At 32.3% G+C, this 26,929-nt stretch overlaps 2 protein-coding genes across 3 annotated transcripts; one reads left to right on the top strand and one right to left on the bottom strand.

Moving 5' to 3' along the window:
- The first annotated feature begins 3,809 nt into the window (after positions 1–3,809).
- Positions 3,810–14,229, top strand: LOC148604262 (lysosome membrane protein 2-like). 2 transcript variants are annotated; one of them, XM_088550259.1, is made up of 13 exons: positions 3,816–4,033; positions 4,504–4,664; positions 5,344–5,485; positions 6,650–6,862; positions 8,980–9,062; positions 9,728–9,777; positions 10,234–10,303; positions 11,199–11,371; positions 11,739–11,854; positions 12,174–12,247; positions 12,506–12,560; positions 12,969–13,127; positions 14,089–14,229. In XM_088550259.1, exons 1-13 carry the CDS (start codon positions 3,914–3,916, stop codon positions 14,197–14,199), a joined length of 1,527 nt encoding a protein of 508 aa, XP_088406385.1. In that variant the 5' UTR covers positions 3,816–3,913; the 3' UTR covers positions 14,200–14,229. The 2 variants fall into 2 exon arrangements, with proteins under 2 accessions (XP_088406387.1, XP_088406385.1); XM_088550261.1 differs by lacking the exon at positions 14,089–14,229 and having other exon boundaries at positions 3,810–4,033; positions 12,487–12,560; positions 12,969–13,129.
- A 1,417-nt stretch (positions 14,230–15,646) lies between these two features.
- On the bottom strand, positions 15,647–26,926 carry LOC148604263 (OCIA domain-containing protein 1-like). Its single transcript, XM_088550269.1, has 8 exons — positions 26,769–26,926; positions 24,027–24,096; positions 22,611–22,664; positions 21,628–21,660; positions 20,160–20,301; positions 18,070–18,200; positions 17,017–17,292; positions 15,647–15,803 (listed from the first exon to the last, which is right to left on the bottom strand). Exons 1-8 carry the CDS (start codon positions 26,814–26,816, stop codon positions 15,766–15,768), a joined length of 792 nt encoding a protein of 263 aa, XP_088406395.1. The 5' UTR covers positions 26,817–26,926; the 3' UTR covers positions 15,647–15,765.
- Positions 26,927–26,929: the final 3 nt, after the last annotated feature.

Consider the following 26,929-nt stretch of genomic DNA (forward strand, 5'->3'; position numbering starts at 1 on the left):
GGAACTTGAGAAGTTTTTTGATGAAACTCAAGCATGCTCCAAGACCCCTATTCTACATCAATTATATGCTGTTAAAGAGTTTTACTTGTCTTACGTGAATAGCTACTTCTCTTCGTCTATTGATAGAGTAATCAAGGGAACCAAGGTTATAGCGGTAATCAAAAGAATGCAATCCAGGGACAAAGACCAGACATGGAAAACAGACATACGCAACAAAGAACATAAAGTAACTAAAATCATACGTACAAAGTAACAAAAACAAATGAGCAACTCGGACACAACTAAAAACTGGGAGCATGGACCAGGTGCACCGGTAGGATAAGCGTCCTCTGCTTTTCTAGAAACACTCGCCGAGTTGCTCATAAAAAAGTCAAGTCCGTGTTTAGACGAACGAGGAAAGGAAAACTATGACACGTTGAACAAATCAGTTTTCATGGTGCAGATGGATACACCGTAACGATTCATGATGACGATCATAAACCTTCTGTAGTGATGACTTTAATCTTGTAGCAACATAAACATGTTCCAGAAGCCTAATTGTAAGTAGTTTAGCACGATACAAAAAGTCTGCAAAGTGACGGCAAGCTCTGGCATAATGTACGAGTTGTGATATGAACACTCCATATAACTGAATTGTTTATTTGATTTGAAGTCCTTCATGTAACCCAATTCTCAATACATGTAGTGTATTAATTCTATTTTAGAATATCCAAATTGCTTAGATTTGTACAAGTCTAATAAGATATTAGGTAGAAGTTTTAGGTCAAAGGTTGACATACAGACGATGTGTTGATTTTGATTCTCTAGAGAATAACGAAATGTGAGACTTAGAATATTTTGCTGGGAAAGCAATATCAACCTTCTAAGGCAAACATTGATTATTCAATATAAAAAATGCATGTTCTTAAATATTCATACTCCCATAAGTGTATACATACACAGTTTGACTGTTCAAGGTTTTCTTTTCTAATCCTTCTATCATATATGGCATTGAACCCGACCTGTTTTAATGTATATTGGTATATTATACATTTCAAAAGGTGTTATCCTGGTTTGCCCACTTTTAATTACAGGTATAATCAAACATTGTTTAATTGGGATATGTTTTTTCAAAGATTAAAGTTTGTACCTGAAATATACCTGTATTTTACCTGTAAAGAATTCTATAATTTGTTATTGAATTTAGTGAATTATGCATATTTTAACAATAAATCAACAACAAAACAACTTGAAACAATATGCTTAATTTTAACAACAAAATTTGTAAAACTTATACAATTTTGACGAAATACTTTACAAATTTGCTAAAATATGTATGATTTTGAGAAATATTTAAAACAAGTTTAACAAAATATGCTTAATTTTGAATAAAACTTATACAATTTTGACAAAAAAAACTTACAAAATTTGCTAAAATATGTTTAATTTTGGTGAAATATCTTTAACTTGTTTAATAAAACTTGCTTCATTTCTAATTTAACTAATACAATTTAGTTAATTTTCTTTATTGTTTAACTGCGTAATCATTACTCATTTTATAGTTTTAAATGAATTAATTGATAATCTGAAGAATGAAATTTTTCAGTATCCAAGCTTATAAGTGACATAATGTGAACAGTATTCTGCATCCAAGCTAGGATTTTTATATTTCATCCACCAAAGCTGTGCCATTGAAGCAGGCCTTGCCAGCTTATCCAAGCTGTTAACTGTATCTATTTTAACTCTTCTCACAAATTAAAAGCATTGTAAATAAAAAGCTGTTTTAGTTTTGAATCATTCAAACCATGCATGGTAAACGCTCAACTTCAAGCAGTTCAGTACGTCCAGAACAAGTTTCGCAGAGAAAGTTTGGTCCTAGGATGTCACCGTTTCAGAGTAGAACAGACGAAATGACATTGTTTACTGGAGATGTAATTTTCCAGCCTGTCCAGCAACAGTTAATACGCATGAGGGTCACTCAGTCCAATTTGGTCAACCACAAAACCCCCCACAGCCAACCAACCTAAGATAGAGGTGATGAAAGTGATGCAGACATTGAAACAACGAGCCAAGATAGAGGTTACTCCAAAATCATCCATCTACGAGGAGGAACTCATCAAACTCCGTACTCCAGAATTGAACGACGACACCATGCAGATTATTGAGAAGCTACCAACATACTACTCCTGCAAGACAGCACTCTACCACCTGAGATCACTCAACATAGCAGGCCTACCCAAAACAACTACCGACATTAACCTACCAGAAATGGTGCCTTACTACTGCTGGAAACCAGTTCCTTCCACTTTCTGATGACGTCTACCCACCCATGTTGATTTTCTCTACTATCAACAACCTAACTAACCAAGCTGATGCCAACACAATCTTCTGCGACGGCACATTATACGTATGTCCATAAATGTTCCATCAGCTGTAGACAATGGTAGACGGTTCCATGTACCCACTTGTATTTGCTTTGCTACCTGGAAAAGACTAGATCATCTACATACGTTTCTTTAGCCAGATTCGACACATCTCTCAACAACACCAGTTACAACTCCATCCAGACACCGTATTCATCGACAACGAGACAGCAACCAACAATGCAACACACACCGTCTACCCTGGGGTTATCGTTAAAGGCTGCTTCTTCCACTTTACACAATGTATTTAGCTAAAGACACAGAAATGCAGACTTCAGACATACCATACTACAAAGAGAACAACAATAGCTTGTACGACGAGCAGCAGTCCTACCACTTGTACCACAACACCTAGTTGAAGACGTATGGCTCAACGCACTTGAAGACATCGGAGAAGCTGCCAACGTACACGACACAACATCATTCACCGATTATGTGTCAGAGTTTTGGGTTGAAGGGCGCCGTTTCTTATAGAACCACTACCAGACCGAGGGACCCCGCACCAACAACCATCTGGAAGGCTTGCACAAGATCAAGAAGATAGTTTAGCATGCCCACCCAAACATCTACAAGATCATAGAGGTACGTACTACAGAAGACCCAGGCAGTTACAGAATGCACCATCATCCAGTACACCCACCAAAACACGCAGATACAGAGTAATAGACAACTGACTTCAGCTACTCAGACAGTTACCAGCAAGGACTCATGCATCATCATGGTAGACTACGCCGACGCAGCATCCTATCTACTTCACTTGGACTACAAGACTGATTTCTAATTGTAAATATTGTATTTTGAAATATGAATCAAGAGTGCTTATTTAAATATATTTTGTGATGAAATATGCATAATTTGTAAATTCATCGTTTTGTGGTATGTATAGTGCTTCATAAATTTTGTTTTAAACATAATGTGTCTTAAATTGTGTTTAAATAAGACAAAATAATTCATATGTGCTATGATTGTCTGATGTAATAGTTAGTTACTTTTCAATATTGTTATATTTATTGTTCAAATTAATTGTAAGACTATACAATCTTATGGTCATTAAACCTATATCTTTTTAATGTATTTAACTATCTGATATTTGGTGTAATTAAATGTGGGCAAACCAGGATTAAACCTTTCAAAAAGCAATAAAACCTCGTTTAAATTTAAAAACCGTCTTCTATAAAGGAGAACTGGTTTTTATACATTGTAAAACAATATATATATTTTCCAAAGTATCCATGTATATTTGGACTTTTTTTTAAAGTCTTTGACCATTTTCCCTTGAGTGCGACAGCAAGATATAATTGTTGATTTCAAGCACAACCTGAACACATGTACCAATCATTTGTATGGCCAGTAACTGGTAGTATGGTTATTATCAATTCATCCTTGATAATCATTTGATAAAATGACAACGTATATTTAGTATTAATCATGTGTTCGTTTGATAAATTTATCATTATAAACAATATGAGTTTATTACAAAATGAGAATTACTTGAACTTTAATTTGAAATCATGATTGTTTTAACGGCAAATAAATTAGTTGCCTGTTTTATGACAGGAATTCTATTTATTCTTGTTGGTGGAATTCTTGCAATATTATTCGGTGAAGTAATTCCAAGACAAATACAAAAGGTATGGTAAATAGTTGACCCCCTTATTGCACTATTACATAAGGCGCAATTTCAATATATTTTCATAATGCAATTTAAAGCTGAAATGGCAATATAATCAAGATAATAAATTGCGGACTTTTAAGCGTTTATTACAAAATAAAGTTTTTTTCTATGACAAGTTTTTCCAGTATTTTAAATGAGAATTTCTCCTTTAATTGTGGAATTTATTGTGCCCTTACAGGATAATTGTTGCTGTCTGAAACTAAAACAAAGACAATTTTAAAACACCTAGAAATGAAATTATTTGCATAATCATTGGTCAGTACCATGTGCTTTATATACGATATCCATACAGTTAATTAATTATTCATTAGTAGTGAATGTGTATGTTTTGTTTAAGAAAAAAGCATTCCAAAACTTCAATAATTTATCAGAATCTATTATCTTACTTATTTATCTGTTATCCTATGTCATGTATTGTATTTGTAGGAAGTAACATTAAATAAAGGCTCGAAGATTTACGATGACTGGGTGGAGAACGCAGTCACTACATATTTCCAGGTTTGGGTCTTTGACATTCAGAATGCAGAAGAGGTGTTGAAAAGGGGTGAAAAACCATTCTTACAGGAAAAAGGACCATACACATATATGTAAGCATTCATTCTTGATTGTTAAGTAAAATTGTAGTTAAATTCAGTTCTTTAACATATGCTTAAACTTCTTAAGGGACGGAGCTGTATATCATCAAGTAACGACTTTGCTGTGGTTGGTGTCTAAACCAACGGCTTTGAAAAACGCTGTGTGTCTGCGTTAGAAGTCTTACAAACATTTCCAAACTACATGTATCATTTTTGATCATGATTTATCAACATGTCAGCTTCATTTAAAGTATCCTTGGCCGTTGTATGTATTCTATCAAATACAAATGGCCGTAATTTTATAATACTGGTGACTGGTAATCATCTAAGTTCTTATGAAAAAAAAACAATAATTCAGTCCAAATAATATTTAATTGAAAATTTCCCTTTAAGCATTTTATTCTATATTTCATAACTACATTTTGGAAAGTCTAATCAGTATGCTAAATATTTTTTTTTGTGTTCTCTGTGGTTTTTTTGTGTGAATTTGTCTGTGTGTTTTTTGTTTTTGTTTTTTATGCTTTGTTTTTTTTTTTTGTTTTTATTTGTTTTGTTTTGTTTTTGTTTTTGTTTTTGTTTTTGTTTTGTTCTATTTTTCATGTTCAAACCAGAGTTTTGTGCAAGAAATCTCATCATTGAAAAATCAATATTCCTACTTTTTCCATTATTCATAACTTTGCATTTATAATAGAGAATACAGAAAGAAGTATAACATAACGTACAATGAAAACAAAACAGTATCATACAGGGAATTGCAGTATTATGTGTTTGATGAGGAAACATCAGTTGGAAAGGAGACAGATCTCATTACTTCCGCAAATGTCGTCATGATGGTAATATTGTATAATTCAACAATGATAGGGATTCAAATTTTAAGTTAATGAGCAAGAATTATTTTTATTAACGCAGTTTTTTTAATGGTTATACATTTTTAAGCTATAAACTGAATTAGTGCGGTAGAAAAGGATAGACAGTTAACTACAACATCTCTTGCATAGTGTCTTTTTATTTCAATGTTGTGTTTTGATTGTATTGCGTTTTAGCTTTTCATAATTGTTCTAAAATTATCTAATCAATTTATTTTCAAGGCAAATTAATTTTTAAACTGGATTCTTCTCTGTTGTGCATCTCAACTCAAGGATATGCTTTATATTAATACAAATTCACCTCAACAGACGTTTTTATTATAGGCTTAATGTAATTTACATTTCATTTTTATTAAGTATAATTTTATCTGTACGTCGAGATTTGAACATTCAGCTACGTAATGAAGTCATGTGAAATAGACGTTTATATTAACCTAAAACACTTTCTAGCCCTAACTACATATTCAAATTACTTGTAATCACATGTTTTTAAGTATTTTGTCTACTTGCTTAAAAGGTTATTATCCATTATTCATCTTGTTTTATCTCAGATTTTGTTTTGTTTTTTGTTTTCTTCTTGTGGCTTGATTAGTTTGTTAAGCTTAGTTTTTTCTCTCATTTTTATTTTGTTTGTTTGTTTGATTTTGTTTGCTTGTTTTTTTTGTTTTTGTTTTTTTTTTCGTTTTTGTTTTTGTTTTTTTTTTTCATTCTTTTTATTATTTCACTGTTTTTAGTTTTATGTCATTGTTTTGCTTTTTGTTTCATTTTTAATTTTTTGTGAACTTGAATTTTATTACACCAAAACCTGAACTATAAAAAAGATAAAGTTAGTCTGTTCAATCAAAATTCGTTTAAATTACAGAAAGGCAATTGTAAAGATATTTCGAAAAAAGTGTCATTTTAAAAATTGACTGTGTACGTGAATCATTTATTTGATTGTGGCTTTATTTTACTTTCCTCTCGACTTAAGAAACACTGATTTTATCGTAAAAAGAAGTATAAAATACATATAATCAATGCATCTTAATTCTTAATTGAGTTATTGAAACGATTTCGGTATGAAAATCCCGAGCAGAAAAATTAAAGTCCTAAATGCAAAGTAAAATATGAATCTCTTCTATCTATTTTCAGACAGTTGCTGAACTTATAAAATATGAATATTCATACATACGAGAGTTAGCAGACCTCTTACTAGATGCTGCAGACGACAATAAATTGTTCTACAAGTACACCGTATCACAACTTTTGTGGGGATACGATGATCCACTTTTAAGCAAGGTCAACTCGATTCTTACAAAAGTTGGGGAAAAAACAATAGATCCGAAAATAGGTCTATTTTACGGGGTAAGACAAGTTGCTGACTTCATGTCGTTTTTGTTCGCCCAATTTAAATTTGATCAATTATTTTGCGTCATAATTAAATAAAATGCATATTCCAATGTTTATTATCAGAGGTAGACGTAGAAAATAATAGCAGTGATAGGACCTACACTGCTACCACTTTCTCCAAAGAAGAGATTGTGGAAAACCATAAATCTGTGCTATCGTCTTTTGGTCTCTCTACCAAGGACGATAATTGTGATTTACCGTCTATGTACTGGATTCCTAAACTTCACAAGAATCCATACAAACAACGTTTCATAGCTGGATTTGCAAAATGTACCACCAAACCTCTTTCAAAACTTTTAACTTCTATACTCACAACTGTCAAAGAGGGTCTACAGTCCTACAACAACACTTGTTACTCCCGTAGTGGTATTAATTCAATGTGGATCCTGAAAAATTCGAAAGATCTTTTGGAGACAATCAGTTCAAGACTATTATCTGAATATAATAGCATTAAAACCTATGATTTTTCAACACTGTATACTTCTATTCCCCATACTCAGTTAAAATCCCGACTTAAAAACATTATACATCGTTGTTTTTCCAAAAAAGATGGTACACCTAGATACAAATATATAGTTCTTGGTAGAGATTCCTCATACTTTGTAAGAAATAATTCCAAATCATCTTCCAAATATACAGAGGAAGATGTTTACAAAATGCTTGAATTTTTAATCGATAACATATTTGTCCAGTGTGGTGGACGTGTTTTTCAACAAACGGTCGGCATTCAAATGGGAACAAATTGTGCTCCTTTACTTGCTGACCTATTCCTTCACTCTTATGAGGCTGACTTTATAGCTGATCTGATCAGAAAGAAAGAATATCGTTTGGCTAGATCCTTCAATCTCAGTTTCCGCTATATAGATGACGTATTATCTTTAAACAATCCTAATTTCGGGGATTTGATACATCGCATCTACCCAAAAGAACTTGAGATAAAGGATACTACAGACACTGTGAAGTCAGCCTCATATCTTGACCTACACTTAGAAATCGGTGGTAAAGGAAAACTATTCACCAAACTTTACGACAAACGTGATGTCTTTTCATTCAGAATTGTTGTAACTTTCCTTTCATCTGTGGCAACATTCCTTCGGCTCCTGCGTATGGAGTGTTCATATACGTTATGCCAGAGCTTGCCGAAACTACGCAGACTTTTTGTATCGAGCTAGAACTCTAACAATGTCTGGTCTTTGTCCCTGAATTACATTCTTTTGATTACCGCTATAACCTTGGTTCCCTTGATTACTCTTTTATATCATAAATATCCAAATAAAAGCTGTACTTGATGCAAACCCTCTGCAAAAATTCCGTTATAAATCTTAAAATCCATCCATCCAAGCCTATTTTATAATGAAATATTCAAAAACGTTCTACGGAATCAAACGGGGATTCTTACCTGAAATTTTTACTCCCTTTTCACAATCAAAATATTGCAATATATTTATAGCATTATCATGACGTTGCAATATTTTACTGCTGGGCATTGATATGAATATAGAGAAGAAAAATGATGTACCTCACTTTAAAACGGAAGATTCATTCTTTCCTTCTTCCATTCTACTGCTTCTGTCTGCATCTTTTTTGCTACAAATTTATCTGCAACTACTTACTTGAGTCTAAATATTTTGATAGAAGATTTATAAAGGTGTTGTGCCATATCGTAAAATTCGATATTATACTCAAGTGACATTAGCTCACTACATGTTTATCAACGTGTATATAGTTATGAACTTATGGTTAAAATGCAATTTATTGCCGACTTTTTATGCTACTACTTATCATAGTCACTTGATGTTTTGACATAAGTTTTACGATTATGCCATATCGTAGTACAAATGTATTTGGTTTCAGACTTGAACAACATCAACGTTTTGTTTGACAGAAGCCTGATATTGGTAAGATTTGGTTTAAGCCTCAATCTTTATCAACTTTATATATTGACCATATTGCTTTTAGTTTGGAAACGCGTTGAATCCTTCAGTAAACTTGGCTTATGGTTATATTTTTTTATCTTACTTTGTATCTGTACTGGAGATGAGAAACTTCATGACTTTTGTTTCTAATTGTAGAAAAATAATTCTAACGATGGACTGTATTCAGTATTTACAGAGAAAGCTAAACTAGGTGATATTAGCCGATGGAACGGAGTAACGTAGGTACACCATCTTCTGTATATGATATTTTTAAAGACATTTCCGCATTTTTAGCACGTGATTAATTGTTTATTTATTAGGCAAGTTTTCGGGGAATATATTTCATTGCTACATCCAGTTGTTTTGTCTTGTTCTGGCTAATTAATTGCAATTGTGTGTTGTTTGTGTGTGTTAGTTTAATCAACAAAAAAAAACAGAAACGAATCCTAAAGGTAACAAATATAATTACAAAACGTAAATGAACTTATCCTTTCAAATATTGTACGCGTCAGAATAGCTCTTTAAATAAGAGTATATTTCTTGAATTATCTCTAATTTACTTTTTCCATATGTTCCTTAATTTATTGTATCATTTAATGGCTTTTTTTACTTTGATTTTATAACTCGAATACATTTACTCGGCGGGTGTTTCCAGAAAAGCAAAGGACGCTTACCCTACCGGTGCACCTGGTCCATGCTCCAAGTCCGAGTTGCTCATTTACTTTTGTTACTTTGTATGTATGATTTTAGTTACTATATGTTCTTTGTTGTGTACGTCTGTTTCCCATGTCTGGTCTTTGTCCCTGGATTACATTCTTTTGATTACCGCTATAACCTTGGTTCCCTTGATTACTCTTTCATAAACTCAAAGAAGTCCCTAATATTTTGGCTTCATTCTATGCAGAGAGATGCCATATTGGACAACAGACGTGTGCCGTATGATAAATGGGACAGGTAAATGATAATTGTAAGGCATTTGAGCAATACCTTCTTGTCCTATTATGTCATTATATCCCTCTTTTTTCTTTTAAAATTCAGAAATAAGTTACTCACATAAACATCCATTTTGAAATTAAAAGTGATGATACAAGATTTGTTTTCCTTTTATAAAATTGTTTTGTTTGTTTTTCTTTTAATTTCTATTTCGGTTTGTTTTGTTGTTGCCAGTTTTTTATATATATATTTTTTGTTTGTTTTTAGTTTTGATTAGTTGTTGTTTTTATTTTGTTTTTGTTGTTTTGTTGTTGTTTAATTATCATACTGTCAACATAAACAATACAACTTTATACTTATATCTGTGTTTCTCCATCAAAAATCTGTTCTGTTGTGTTTTAATAGAGTCGTGCTCGTTATGTTTGCCTCAGAAGGGAAACTAAGAACATAGAATCGTTCGAATGATTTTTTTTCCAGAGGGTAGATTTTTTCACCCCGACGTTAAAATTAAAGATACTTTGTACGTCTTTGCGTCGGATCTGTTTAGGTAAGATAGTATATTAATACGATGAAACTAGAAGGCATTATATCTCTAATATTATAAAAAATTCATAAGAATTCATTGATTAACATATTGAGGACCAATATGACATTTTAGTAGTGTTTAGTTAATATCTTTGTTAAAAAGATTCTACTTCAGTTACTGTAAATGTATATATTCTATTAGACACATTGTGTTTATTTGCATTCTTGTTATAATGGAAATAAAAGATAAAATAAAAAAAATATTGATCATATGTAAACATGGTAATATAGTGCATATATGCTAGACATTACGTTATTTAAACATTAGTTGACACTTCCAAAAAAAGTTATAAATACGAAAATCAATAATCTAAGATCTTTATTTTAATCATGACGTTGTCAAGATAAGAGATTTGAAAAAAGACCATAAATTTACAAAATTTACATTATAATTCCGTAGTAACTAGCATTTTCATTTGTAATAATGTCAGTTCCAAATGACATAAATGAAGTTATGTCTACAATGAAATTCAGAACAAAAAATTAAATATTTTACTTATAAACTAAAATACTGTGAAAGTATTACAGTTCGTGGGGTACCAATTTTCGTGGTTTTCGTGGGTAGGCCAAACCACAAAATTTGGTTCCCAACGAAAAGCAGATTCCCATTGACGTGTATACTGAAAACTTCCAAACCACGAATTCAAGAATCCACGAACTTGTGTTTCTTCCCTGATCCACGAAAATTGGTATCAACGAATTAAAGTACTTTCACAGTAAACTATGTACCTGAAAGGAACCAACACATCATACGCGAGGAACAAACCTTTACGAACTAAAAAATAGGAAATTTATCACACAAAATAAAGATTGTGAAATACTATAGGAAAGAATATACAAGTAAACATTTATTTCAGGTCATTTTATCTCATATATCTTGGAAGGAAATCGCTTAAAGACATAGACCTATACAGCTTTGTAATACCAGACCAAGTATTCCAACTCACTCCAGAGAACCAGGGTTTCTGTACTCCTATTTACAGCTGTACACCTGCTGGCTTACTTAACATCACTTTGTACAGACAAAACGGTAGGACATTTTGATTGATAAATTCATACAGTACTTATCACAAATACCACGAAGATTTTGAGCCAAATTACATATGGCAATATTTAAATATGGTACGTATGGCATATCTAAAACAAAATCCGAACAGACGTGCTGAAGAAATACATTTGAACATATTGAACATACTCGTACAAGAAAATGTTCAATAATCCTCAATACAGCAAGGTCATGGGCTCGTTAGCTGATATGCTAAGGCAAACTACATCGTACTAACCCAATTTTCTTATGCAATTTAATTAATGTAGGGTGGAAATCAACCCGATTCCTATCACTGGTGTGGTAGTAATGTATGATTTATAACACATATGGATTGTATACAATTTTTCAGCTCCTATATATATGTCCCAACCTCATTTTTACGCTGGAGATCCTGATCTTATTGAAAGCGTCATCGGCCTACACCCTACTCCGATAGAACACCAAACTATACTAGATGTAGAACCCGTAAGTGTTAGATGTATACACCGATGGAATAAAAAAAAACAGTTAAGAGAAAATAAATAAAGGATTTCTGTACCCAGCAAATGTTAATATATATATATATATATTTCAAAATGTTAATTTTTACTCGATTATTTGATTGTTCATATGAAATATAATTATTTCACTGCAGTATGCAAACTGAGCTGTTGTGAATGTTTACTTCCAGCATTTTGCTTTAGATGACAGGCGTTGTTAATATAGACTTACTGCGACAGGCGTTGTTGATATAGACTTACTGTAACAGGCGTTGTTAATATAGACTTACTGTATTTTGTTTTAGATGACAGGCGTTGTGATGAACCTCAATAAAAGGTTACAGGTCAACGTCTTGTTACAGAATGTATCTAATATAAGGTTGGTATAAGTATCATTAGCTTTTATATTATAATAAAGCTTTCTTTATTTAAAAAAAAAGGTCGGATTAGAGTTTTGGGGTGGTGAGAAAGAAAAGACAATATGCATGATTCAGAAGTAATATTTGTATACTACAGTGCGTAATGTACTTAAAAAAATAACCTTAAAATATTAATTTTCTGATCGAGAATTTCAATGTTGAATTCATTTTAGATAATTGTTTTGAATTTTTATACTAGTTTCCTCTTGAATCCACAGAGAATCCGCACCTTTTACCAAAGGATTATACCTTCCAATGGCATGGATAAATGAGGTAGTATCCTAGCAGTTATCTTTTTATATTCTTATGAATTGCAAATATTTTCTATTAGTAAAATTTCATTCATTTCCACTACCACTTCCGAGTTTCTTTTCATTCATTTCCGCTACCACTTCAGAGTTTCTCTCATTTTCTACACATTGACTTTTATTATTTTATTTTTCGTCGGCGATCGACTTTCATTGTTCGAAATACAGTAGCCAAACCTGTTCAAACAAATAAGCCGGATATCTTTGGATATTCCATTATAATACAGGTTAATTGTTACATACAACAGCAAGCTTAAGGATTGAGTACTTGAACTTGTTTAAATAGTTTTAAACACACCTGCAAATGCTAAATAAATGGTTAGAATTAATGTTGAAAAAATATCCGCATATTACGATTTTTTTTTATATTCAGAGTGCAGGTTTGGACGATGCATCAGCAAACAAGTTTAAACAGGAAATTCTACAACAACTTAAGTTAGCTAAGGGACTAGAATATGCTTTAATGGTAGTTGGAGCTGTAGTGGCTGGATCCGTCCTAATATTTTCTCTCGCAAAATTCATTGTCAACTCGGTAAGTTTTTCAGAAAGCTAGGTACTGTGTATATATGGGTAACGTGTAAAAGCGGCTAAGTACTAAGTATATTAATTCATAATTTCATTTTTACCCACTCTTTTCCTGTTATTGCGGGTTTTTTTATCACCTAGTAAAATAAACTTTCTACTCATAGTCAAAGACTTCTTTTGCAAGAAGGGCCAGCAAGGTTATTTGAAAATTGGTTTAGCTGTTACAGTAATTTTGCTTTTTTTTTAGAATATAACATTGGTCGGGGATATATCGTAGTTATACCGCTGTTAGTAACTTAATATATAGAATCTTTCTCTGCGACAAACATATTTCTATCATCAATGAAATACAATAATCAACTGTTCGCAGAAAAGGTCTCTATCTATTTTTAAGTGGAAGAATTACATCACGAAAACTCAACTTAAACATTGTCTTACAACAGGCTGGCAATATTTGCATTGCATTATTTAAAAAAAATATCCACATGGGCAGTCCGTGGTAATATAATGATAAAATGAAGTTTCCATGATTTCTTTTTTTCGATAATAGTTTCTTCATATTTAATAAAAGATACAGCCTGTGTGTTGAACGAAATGGCGATCTCAATTGTGACGTCGGTAAAACCTTACGATAAGACTGCTATACGTCACATGTTTGAAGACCTGGTTAAAATCATGAAAATACCATTATTGTCAGCTGTAAGGGTCGAGGAATTATAAATTATAAACTTTTATATCAATTTAACTACACAGTTCCTCCAGCACTAAATTGTCATTATAATGCTCTTTACATAAACCAGTAATATGTTTGAATCTGAAACAAGCTTTACCTCGTGTGATAATGGCCTCATGACAATTATCAAAACATACTGATGAATACCATATAACAATGTTTTGCCCATCAATAAAACTCTTCTAATAATACAATCATACCCCTGGTTGATATATTTTTGTTCTTTCTCATACAGGTCAAAGAAAAGAAAGACGTACATGAAGACTGTGGATCAGACAGCGAACGGGCCCATCTTATCAGGAACACACAAAGTCATACTAAATTTTACAAAGATAGCTACCAATAGATAAAACAATAAAAATATTTCAAACTACAATTCATTCCCTAGTAAATAGGTATATGATTAAATTAGGTCATGTTTTATGAAGCCTAATTAGCTCAAATAAATAGCACTATCACATACAAAAATCCATGTAACACAGAAATTACACGAAGTATCAAGTGTAACGAACAGAGAGACAGACGGGTAGAGTGGCTATTAGACCAGTTTTCACGTTGGTGACTTTGATCAAAAGTTCTATACATATGATTAATCTAGAGAATACAGATACCCATGTAATATTTTCTTCCATGTTTTCTTGTTAAAAGTGGCAAAACAATTGTTCTTGGTAAAATGCAAAAAGCACCAACATTTTACAACAACCGTTTTAATTTAGTTGATTGGCCCTATAAGAAATCATCTTAAATGTGGGACGTGAACAGACAAAATGACAGACAGTCATAAGGATAACAAGATACAATTTCCTTGCAAGTGGCACATCACCACCAGACTTTGTAAATTGATTCTCCTTCAGCTTATTTTCAGTTCATTCCCCTAGTTTAAGCTAATTGAAGGCCTTATAATAAGGGATATTTCAGCAATTGAAAGAATTTGGCTAAACCTAACATTTTGGAAATATATGCAATACACTACTGACCCCAATGTTCTATTTTTAGTAATGGTGGTCATGTTTTTCCACAGATCAAATATCCAACCATCTATGCAGGATACCCCAAGGAACATTCATACCAAGTTTGGTTCAAATTGGTCAAGTAGTGTCAGAGGAGAAGATTTTTTAAAGAAATAACATAAATAGCAAAAAAAATGTTAAAAAAGGGCGATAACTCCAATATGCCTGAACAGATTAAAATGAAAATTTGACCACAGATAGATCTCATCATTCTGAACACTTTTACCCAAGTCAAAATTTGGCTAAACCTAATGGTTTTGGAGATATATGCAAAAAACTACTGTATGACCCCCTAGCTTTGATTTTAGTAACAGCATCCATGTTTTTCCAATGATAAAAAATCCCCACATAAGTTCTATGCAGGATACCCCAAGGAACATTCATACCAAGTTTGGTTCAAAGTGGTCAAGTAGTGTCAGAGAAGATTTTTGAAAGAAATAACATTATAAATGGCAAAAAAACATCAAAAAAAGGGCAATAACTCCAAAATGGGTTAACAGATTACATGTCTTCCATGTAATCTCTCCAGATTTTTCTTTGCACCTACCAGTATATGTCAAACCAAGCATGTATTATTACTGATACAGCATTCACCCTATCCGTTCAATTTGTCGTTACTTATTTAGAGGTGCCCTCTTCATCTTATTCTAGTTTTCTGTATGTTGGTTGACAGTTACTTTTTATTGTTTGTTTCATATGTTTCTGGTTTTTTTTTCTCGTCATAATGAAAATTTCTCATGGTTTGGGTCAACATACATGTATTCTATTAAAAAAAGGACTAAATAATGATTAAATTTCTCATTTATTTTCTGTCCAATATGGATACACAGTAACAAATACATCTGGCACCTCACAAATCATTCATCATCAATCTACATCCAGAAAGTTATTCTAAATGTATTCTACTTATCCCAAACATCTCCATATACATTCTTGGTACCTGCAACATATGAAAAAAATGTACATGTATATACTAAATGGCAACCAAAACAGAGTAAGGACAGTTTTGACATATCTCAGTTCATTGGTTTGACTTACTTCATGCATCTGAACAATTTTTTTAACCTGATAAATACATATAAACTTATTAACAGTCTATACCATCTTAAGGACTAAACACATAAAAAATGTACTTCAGTTGCCCTTTTTCTGTTGGAATGATAAACATGTAAAATATAGCCACAATTACCCAGTAAAAATGGAACTAAATACAAATAAAATAAAGTAAAATATGATAAAAATAGTTTTAATAGGAATCCAAAATTTTTAGCCTTACCTCCTTCATTAGGTGCAAACAGCAAATGTCAATCCAGAAAAAGAAAGTGGTTTTTTTTTCACATTCTTTTGTCTGGATTAACAACTGTGTTTCACCTCTCATCCTGTGTCTTTTCCTCTGGTGAAGCCCACAGGGCCAAAAATATGGGCCTCCTTTTCTTTTTAATATTTTATTTGTATTCACTTCCACTTTCACTTTCTAAATGTGGCTACCTTTTACATGCTTATCATTCACATATACAGTAAACTAAGCATGTCACAACTTATATTATTTTTTTTTCTTTTTCTATGTTTTATTTAACTTAAATGCTGTTGAAAACATGGTCAATATAACAACAAAATATACAAGGTACTGTAAACGTTTCATTTTTCACAGATTCTGGCAAGTGAATATATTTGTTGGTATCGGTTTTCTCATATTCAATAAATGATAAGCCGTATATGGTGTTCGAAATCAATTTCGTGGGTACCTTTTTTGCGCTTTCATGTTCACCACAAAAACAGCAAAAAATTAGTACACCACCAAAATTAATACTTTTAAAGTACTTAAATTTAAACTACAAAAGTTATAAACCAAGGAACAATTACCAAGAAATTAAATTTTTATCATACACTGAAACCTGTCTTAACCAAACCCTGAATAATCTGAAAATTGGTGACAGAACTTGCCAGCTAATGATTTTTCTGGTGACAGGATTTTGGAAGCCTGAAATCATTGTACACTGAAGCATGGTAGTTTCTTGAATAGATTTCAAACACTTCTACATGTACCATATCTATTACTACATGTATCACACTCATGATGATCCTTACTAGTACATGTACCATATCTGTTACTACATTATCATACTTAATGGTACTACATATATTATACTTACCAGACTTTCCTGAGTCCTCTGAAAAAGGTCGTCTACGTTGAAATCGTGGAGCCTCTTCTTCAGGCTGCTGATTACTTCCAGAAATATCCCTCTGCCTATTATCAATAAATGTATCATCTCTACGTGGAAATGTTCTATCACTATTATTGGTCCTTAGAGGATCTGTAGATTGAGGTGGTGGTTGAGAAGGTCTCATATCTTTATTACGGTTCATCAGTCGTATTTCATCGTATGTCATGGTCTTTTTCACAGGCTGACTTTGTTCTTCTCTATTTGCTGAGAAAAAAAATTTATGCTAGGCCTAAGTTTTTATTACTTTGAAGTCAATGTAAATATTCAGAAAATTGAGGATATACATGTAAGAATGACAAAAAACAAAAATATGCATTGTCTTACTACATGTATATCCCAATACATGCAAGAAGTTGATATCATACAGCAACAAAAACATCATACAAAATATGTACCATCATTTAAAGCTTCATACCAAATTTAACATCAATCCATTTATCAGGAATCAAAAAAGTTGCAACATACTCGAATTCACTGAATAAGGGACAGACATGGTGATACCACAAAATCAATGAATAATTGAGGGTGTGATAAAAACATACAAGCATAAAAAAACAATTCATCAGGAATCAAGGAAGTAGCAACAGAACTCAAAATGGTCTGAATACGGGACAGACATGGTGATTCCACAAACTCAATGAATGATTGAGGGTGTGATAAAAACATACAAGCATAAAAAAAAACAATTCATCAGGAATCAAGGAAGTAGCAACAGAACTCAAAATGGACTGAATAAGGGACAGACATGGTGATACCACAAACTCAATGAATGACTGAGGGTGTGATAAAAACATACAAGCAAAAAAAAAAAAAATTCATCAGGAATCAAGGAAGTTGCAACAGAACTCGAAATGGACTGAATAAGGGACAGACATGGTGATACCACAAACTCAATGAATGATTGAGGGCGTGATAAACATACAAAACATAAAGAAAAAACGGACTTATGTACAGAGAATGACCTCTGTATTTTTTACATACCATACTGGTCTGGTCTCTGGGAATCTAAATCATATGTAGGTCTGTATGTATCTATATTATTGTTTGTATAAGTATCCTGTGCACCATGGGATGTTTGTTCCTGTTCTGTCTCTATAGGCAGGTTCTGTCCACTATCAACAGGTCAGTAGTATATTTATATGATTATTAATTCGGAAAAGTATAGAAAAAAAAATATTACTACCAATGAAGAATACACACAAGAAGATTGAAAGAGTGCACAAAATGTTAGAAAAAAAGTCTTGACAATGACAATCTGAGATTGAACAAATATTATTTCTCATGTGAAATATAAAAATTGATTTACAGTAACTGACTCTTTAGGCCCTTTAGCCTTTAAAGAAAAGATGGCTATAAGAATTTGGATTTTGAAGCTAGAAAATAATTAACAAACCTCATCAAGCCCCATAGCATTAAGTCAGGGCCTAAACTAGAGAAAGAAATGACCAAAAATTTCTTATTGGTGCTTGCTTCCCCCATTTTGACAGGAAGAAGTTTTTGTAATAGATTACATAGACAAAAATATTAAAATTGTTTTTTTTTCAAACTATTAATATTGGTTTTTTTTAAACAGAGTTTACTTAAATTTCTCCTTGTTATTCATGTCTAAATTAGGCTATGTATTAAGAATTAAAATCATGTCAAGGTAAAAGGTATTCTTAGACAAATGTCAATGTTATGATTGACTGCTAGAGATGTGCAACATTCTTTTTACTGAAAACATTAGTTATTATTTATTGTTACCATTATTATTGGTCTATGTGCAAAATGTGTTTTTTTCCAACTTCAAAATCAAAGCAATGAAAATAAAATACAAAATGTACAATTAAGTTATCTTACTGTAAGGCAATTTATGCAGTATGAGATGATTAAAAATCTTTACCAAAATTTTCAATAAAGCAAGTCTAAAGTAGAGAATAATTGCTTGAATGGAAAGTTAGGAAATCAAATTCCATCTAAACAGTGAGGTATAAATCACCCTGTACAGAGGTACCAATGACAATTCTCCCTGTACAGAGGTACCAATCACAATTCCCATATTTCTCCCTGTACATAGCTACCAATCACCATCCCATAGTTCTCCATGTACAGAGGTACAAATCACCATCCCAGTGTTCCCCCTGGACAGTGAGGTACCAATCACCCTCTCAAGTGTTCTCCCCAGACTGTATGGAACCAATCATCCTGTCAAGTGTTCTCAATAGGCAGTAAAGTACAAATCGGCATCCTAGTGTTCTCAATGGACAGAGATACCAATCATCCTCTCAAGTGTTCCCTCTGGACAGTGAGGTATCAATTACCCTCCCCATTGTTCTCCCTGAACAGTGGGGTTCCAATCGTCCTCCCCAATGTTTCTACTGGACAGTGATGTGTCAATAAGCCTCCACAGTGTAGTCTCTGAACAGTGTAGTACCATTCACCCTCCCAAGTGTTCTCCCTGAATGGTGAGATTTCATTCACCCTCCCCAGTGTTCTTCCTGAAGGGTGAGATATCATTCACTCTCCCCTGTGTTCTTCTTAGACAGTGAGGTATCAACAACCCTCCCCAGTGCTCGCCTTGACAGTGAGGTACTAATCACCATCCCCAGTGTCCCCCTGGACAGTGAGGTACCGATCACCCTCTCAAGTGTTCTTCCTGGACGGTGAGGTACCAATTACCCTCTCCAGTGTCCCCCTGGACAGTGAGGTACCAATCACCCTCCCCAGTGTTTCTTCTGAACAGTGAGGTGTCAATAACCCTCCCCAGTGTTCTCCCTGGATAGTGAGGTACCAATCCCGCTCCCTAGTGTATTCCTGGGCATTGAGATACCAATCATCCTCTCCAGTGTTTACCCTGAACAATTTACATGTATGACTGTGCTTTGCCATGCTATATTTTTTTTCATAAAAATTCAAATTGGAATGCAGCATGGACAAGGTGCAATGTGCAATAATTTTGAGAAATTGCTATGGCAGTTAGCACAATGTGGCTGGGGAATATACTAGATGAATTTCCTGATATTATCCTCACAATATTACTTTTGTTTTCAACATCACTTTGTTTTCATGTTTTTCAATTAACTGAGTCTTACCCTATGCTGTATGCTGATTTAGGGTAATTTTCCTTTCTAATGGCTTTCGCTAAGTTACTGTTGGGAATTTCTCGTAAAATTCTTTCTTTGCAAACAGGAATGTGGGAAACATTTCCCACCACATAACCAGTTATAATTGCACCTGTAATGTAAAAAATAAAAATCATTCAGTTTTTTCTTGATACTATCAGCAAATGTAGGAGTTCAAGGTGAACAATATCAAGTTCAATGTAAAAACACAAAGTGTTGGAGAGCACTAACTAAAGGCATACTGTACACTATACTAGCACATATAGTATTTGTAACAATTTAAAGTCAAATTAAATGTTAGTTTTCAAACACATTATAAGGAAAATTCAACATGATGACCATCAACAAGCCATACATACCAGTAACAGTGTATTATGGGTGAACTAAACAATTAAGCCTCCATTAATTGAGATTTAATTAGACTGATTGTTATATCCATTCAGACAGGTGTTTGGTCTTGATGTGATCAAAATACATGTGATACTAAACTTGAGGCCCTTAAAAACTTGCATCACTTAGTTTCTTTCCAACCACTACAGTTTTCAAGATAGAGGCACACAACTAGAGTCTCTTACTAAATCAATATAATACATGAATGTCATTATAATCATATTCATCTTGAAATGTCATCTTAAACAAGTTCTCACATTTTTTATATTAATTTCATCCAAATAAGTTGTCAATATTTCAAATAAAAAGTACATTTTTTTTAAACTGGACTGCATATTCCATTTTGCATTTACTGGACACCAATGCAGTCATTTATTTGAATTGGTCTTTTTTCATAAATGCCATAGATTACAATAGCTTTAAATATTACCATACTCAGCTTGCATATTTAAAATTAACTAAAAGTATTTACTTAATGTTCTAGGATTGTTTTAGAGTTGTATGTTTCCACATGAAAGCCTCACATGAAAATTTAATTTCTGACAAATCATGTCTTCCTCCCAAACTTAACAATTCCCTTCAAAATTCAAGATTCAAGGGAAAGTGGAGCATGATCATATTTACACTTCCTCAAGGAGACAGAAAATAGGAATTCTAGATCACTGAGTACATTGTATATACAAAAAACATTATACTCAGTAAGTTATACAATAGAACATTATACTCAGTGAGTTATACAATAAAACATTATACTCAGTGAGTTATATAATAGAATATTATACTCAGTGAGTTATATAATAGAATATTATACTCAGTGAGTTCTACAATAGAACATTATACTCAGTGAGTTATATAATAAAACATTATACTCAGTGAGTTATATAATAGAATATTATACTCAGCCAGTTTTACAATAGAATATTATACTCAGTGAGTTCCACAATAGAACATTATACTCAGTGAGTTATACAATAGAACATTATACTCAGTGAGTTACAGTAAATTACACTATTCAGTGGAAGCTTGCTGCATAGAAGAGACAACTCACCAAAAGTCTTCCAAAAGGTTGGTTTAATATAACCTGAAAAACAAATAAGTTAATTATATTCATAACAAGTTATCATTTCAGTGAGTCATGGAAAAATGTTTTGTCAAGCACCATAAATAATATATTAGGTTGAGTCAGAAACATTGTCTTTTATAAGGCTGTTTTAAGTACTTGTAATTTTTATACTACTTTCATAAAAATCACTTTTAAGCAGAAGATATGAATCAATAGCCTGGTACAGAATGCAATGCCTATAATATCAATGAGTTTAAGCTGTCCTTTCAGTTCAAAGTCAAGTTTATGGTCACAGGAGAAAAGTGTTGTGATGTATTGGCTGGAGAAAGTCCCAGAAATAACAAATGTAACATGTGAACCACAAGGGTAAAAATAACAATTTCCTAGTATCCCATGGCTCACAGATTTCGAGCTGGGCTACCAAACTTTGAGTAGAATTTAGCTGAATATAGACAGACTGCATTAAATAGAAATGTGATCTGGGCTACCAGCTTGAAAATCCCTAGTTTTACCCTGAAATCATCAAAATTACACTGTGACCATTACATAATTCACTGCCATCTATATAATATTTCTACTTCACACAGTGTAATGAACAGTGAACAGAATTTTTTAAGGTACATGTTGTATATATGTATCATTAATATTTACATCTGTTATGTAAAGCAAAATTGTATTTTTTCAGACTGTAATTCTGTTCATTGTTTTCAATCTAACTCCATTAATTCTTATCTGAAACTTTGTTGATTATTATTTAAAACTCCATTTATTGTTTGATGACTGACTCCCTTTTTTGTTTTGTTTGTATTAAAATGAACTTTGCTCATAATTTTTATGCTAGTTTTACACTTTATGTACATTTTATACAATAATATGAACAAGACTCTAATTTAAATTCTTAAATTTTGTTGCTATGTTTAATTAATGTCATAATCAATATGGAAAAATGATCATTTTGTTTAACTAACCAAATTTTCCTGCCACTACTGATGCAATCCCAAACACAGTACCCATTGGCATTGCTGAAACAAAACAACATAGAATATACCTACATGAATATATGTTCATAATCAATGACTTGTTTCATAAAAAAAATTGAAAATCATTAAGTCCTAAGGTACATTGTATAGAGAACCTATCACTAGTCAATGGCAATGTATTTCTCTTTAAGAAGACAAGCGTCACCTACATACCAGGGATGTTAAAATATAATTTAATAATTAATATTGTATCAAATGTTCATGGTAGTCCTATGGGCTATCTAAATTTTGCCTTATTTTTTGTATCACGCTAGAACTCTAACAAGTAGGCTTCTGGGACAGGGTTATGTTGCTACAAGATTGAAGTCATCAATACAGAAGTTTTATGGTCGTCATCATGAACTCGTGGATCATTATGGTGTATCCATATGCACCATGAAAACTGATTTATTCAATGAGTCATAGTTTTCCTTTCCTTGTTTGTCTACCCTGGACTTGACTTTTTATGAGCAACTCGGCAGGTGTTTCTAGAAAAGCAGAGGATGCTTATCCTACCGGTGCACCTGGTCCATGCTCCCAGTTTTTAGTGGAGTCCGAGTTGCTCATTTGCTTTTGTTACTTTGTATGTATGATTTTAGTTACTTTATGTTCTTTGTTGTGTATGTCTGTTTTCTATGTCTGGTCTTTGTCCCTGGATTACATTCTTTTGATTACCATTATAACCTTGGTTCCCTAGATTATTACTTTTCGTAAGATCTAAGAACAAAACCATCATTACCATCTGTGGACTACCTGTTTTACCTCTAAAGTTTTCCTATTTACCACCAAACAAATTAAGTTAGTGCCAAATCCTGTATATATACTTTTTTAGTAGTTTTTGAATCTTAATAGGCTGTCCATTGAAAAATCAGGCAAATCCTATGTTACGGATGAAACAACATACATTTTTCCCACTGATTTTTTTATTTCAATGATATGTTTATATCATACATATGGTATATATCTAAGATTATTTAGTCAACAATGGATGGCTCAGATAATGATTTTAAAGTTCCCGAAATAAGCAACCAAATATTCACAAAATCTCCCTTTTTTAATGAACTTCAATACTTTCTATGAAAATTATTTTTCTATAATCATTGCAGTAAATTAAAAAACAACATTAAACAATTTTTGATAAGTAATGTATGAAAATATTTTGAAAACAAAAACTGTTTTTATATGGACACTCTCTTAAATCTTTAATTGCACCTCTACCATTTTGAACACCAACTTTATCCTGAACCTTTAATTTTATACCTTGTATTTTAACTATAAAATTTATTTATGGGTGTATCAAAGCACACATTTAAGAGTGTTTAATTCATTCTCCTCTTTTTTGTTCCTATTTACAATATTCTGTACCTCTTTGATAAAATGAATCTCTTCTACAGCTTATCAATATTCTTTTCTCTTCTTCAGTCCATGTCTGTTCCTGAAAATATAAATTTTGCATAGATATTACTGGCCTGTGAGGGGAATTTTCACAGGCCTGAACAGCATGCTAAATCTATACAGATTTCCTAATGCCAGGTATAGTAACACATGATTAAATACAATGTACATGTATCAAGATACTACTTAAGATTTTCAACAGCAAAATTTAGAAGTACAAACTGTACATTGTCACATGTACCATAAATTGGACTATATTGTTCAAAGTGTGACTTTTATTTTTTATTTAATTTATTTCTCGAACACACTAAACAACATGTATAATGTATGTCAAAATTTAGAAAGCTGATAAATGCACAATGTATATACATGTAACATGTACATGTATCAGTATAACAACTTTAAACTTTTGATGATATTAATGCTTGTTTGATTGCTACATTTTGTATCTTAATGAGCAATAAAACATTAAATACTGGTTGGATTAGCTAAGCACAGGTAGCCATCCTCCACTTGAATGTTTATCAATAAATCTGTCTCAGGTAGCACTAGATTCCATCTGAGACCATGAATGATTGTTTGTTTCCAGGTTGTTTAAAATGTGTCAAAATTCTAAATGCACCAAATGTAATCACACCAAAGTTATAGGCATTATGTATCCCATTTCCTAAACAATAAGATACATAATATCAGTCAATGGAAAAACATATCCAAGCCATGATGTCACCGTTAGTATCCCCAAACGGAGTGTGTTGAGACCTATCCTGTTCATTTTATATATAAACAATATGCTAGAATGTGAGAATGCTGCAGCATACTTGTTTGTGGATAAAACATTTGTACTAAAGTAAATAAAGAAATTAAAAATCAAAACGATAGAGAAAGTCTGCAATCAGACCTACATTGTAGATATCCTACTTGTATGAATAAACATTAAAGTATCTTTTCAATTTGAAAATGTGGTCTTAACAATGTTTTGAAAATTTAAAAGCAATGGTAGACCGCATGTACTTGTAGAATATGCAGCAGCAGTTGGGAGTCGATATAAAGTCTGACATAGAAGTATAGAAAATGTGCAAAGAAGAGCCAAAAAAAGTATTCGCTCCTTAAGACCTGGAGAACACTGAAAGACTCATTAAACTAAAATAGCCATTATTGAAATACAGAAGGTTAAGAGGGGATATGATAGAAACCTTCAAAATACTGACAGGGAAGCATAATGAAGAGAGGTAACATCAGAAATATTACTTCTGGATGAAAATACCACGACATGGGGACATAACAAGAAACTGAAGAGGCACAGTAGGCTCAACATTAGGGAATATGCTTTCACAAACACATTGGTAGATCATTGGAACAACCTCCCAGCTTTTGTTAATAACAATTTCATCTGCTCTACTAGAACAAATGGGATAGACACAGGTTAGTCAAACTTATGCGGTCTTCTCCCATGAATTACATTTTTTACAATATTACACAGAGCATACTGCAAGGATAAATAGTGATGACATGCATAAATAACCCAGCTAATAGCAATTGGTTAAATAAAAAACCATTCAGAGTGTGTTGTAAATGCAAACGCAGTGGTACAATTCAAAATTGGCCTTAAAATATACTTTATGTACATGTAAAAATTGGAAAAATTATCATGTAAAATATGACCACAGCCAGAAATTAATCCTGTTTCACAATAACCAAGGAAGCTGCAGAAAAATAGGCAACTTGAACAGTGTCAATGAAGATGTACATTTTGTACTGTAGTGGCTACAAGCCTGCGTCAATAGCTCCTATGGAACTCTTTGGTACATGTGTATTATCATATGTATGTTAGCAGGGTACAGAATTTCCAAAACATTGATAGTGGACAATATATATTAAGAGACTATCATTTTTCAACAACCAAATTGATGTAATGAAGGTAAGGAAATACATGTATATTGTATAATCCAAATTATAGGAGAGTTCTTCATGATGTCATCACTTACCTTTCATTCAGTTTTGGTTGGCAAAAAATCCATTGAGTGGCACTGGGTATCAACTTTAAATAATCATAACTTTTTCATTTTTAAAGATAATTGAAAAATTCTTTTGGTTCCTAACGTTGCAAATAAAATTCTTTTTATCCATGGAACTTTTAAATAAATATTCAGTAATTAGATTACATGTACATAAGATTTTGATTATGATTTTATACAGAAATAGAGGTTTACATACAAAAATCACTACAAATTTATTTTTTCAAGTAAAACAGTCATAAATTCACATACATAATATGAATTACCTTATCTAAATGAAACATTTTACAGAACCAAAATTGGATACAAGATAACAAACTTATAAAGTTTGGAAAATTGGGATTCTAATCATGAAATTGTCAATTGTTTATTTAGTTGTTTATTTGCCAACCAATCTGACACTTAATGATATGCAAATCAGTGAATATGTCACCACTAATGAGATTGGCGAACTCTCCTATACTAGCAAAAGATGAATAGCAATGTTTAATTTATGTGAATGGCATCAATTCCTTTTAATTTTCGTCCTCAACTCATTTTTTTTCATTTTTTAAAATGCAAATGATAATACAAATCAACAAAATTATGCCTGTCAGTCATTTGTGTGGATGGGATGTTTTTTTTTTACATAACATTTGTCAAGACTGAATTTGTGCAGTACAACAGACAACGTCAATGGAAAATATTTGCTAGTTACCGCAAATTGCTGTTGGTTTGGACGTTGTTGTGGATCTCTATTTGCCATTGTAGAAGAAAAATATTGAACAAAGTGAAGAAGATAGAATCTATACTGCAACAGGATAGCAAGGACAACCTATAAATTATCTCCCTTTGAACTGGACTGTACAGTATGTAAAA

This window comes from Perna viridis, chromosome 10 (assembly GCF_037379345.1).
Source record: "Perna viridis isolate PV_CMFRI_1.1 ecotype Kerala chromosome 10, ASM3737934v1, whole genome shotgun sequence".
NCBI classification, from domain to species: domain Eukaryota; kingdom Metazoa; phylum Mollusca; class Bivalvia; order Mytilida; family Mytilidae; genus Perna; species Perna viridis.

Excerpts from the sequence above, each read along its gene's own strand:
- LOC148604263 (XM_088550269.1), bottom strand. The coding sequence starts at position 26,816 with ATGGCAAATAGAGATCCACAACAACGTCCAAACCAACAGCAATTTGCG. Across the intron at positions 18,201-20,159 it reads AAATCAGCATACAGCATAGG|TGGACAGAACCTGCCTATAG; the intron begins GTAAGACTCAGT and ends ACCTGTTGATAG. Across the intron at positions 15,804-17,016 it reads AGAGGACTCAGGAAAGTCTG|GTACCAAGAATGTATATGGA; the intron begins GTAAGTATAATA and ends CATATGTTGCAG.
- LOC148604262 (XM_088550259.1), top strand. The coding sequence starts at position 3,914 with ATGATTGTTTTAACGGCAAATAAATTAGTTGCCTGTTTTATGACAGGA. Across the intron at positions 10,304-11,198 it reads TTTGCGTCGGATCTGTTTAG|GTCATTTTATCTCATATATC; the intron begins GTAAGATAGTAT and ends CATTTATTTCAG. Across the intron at positions 12,248-12,505 it reads CAGAATGTATCTAATATAAG|AGAATCCGCACCTTTTACCA; the intron begins GTTGGTATAAGT and ends TTGAATCCACAG.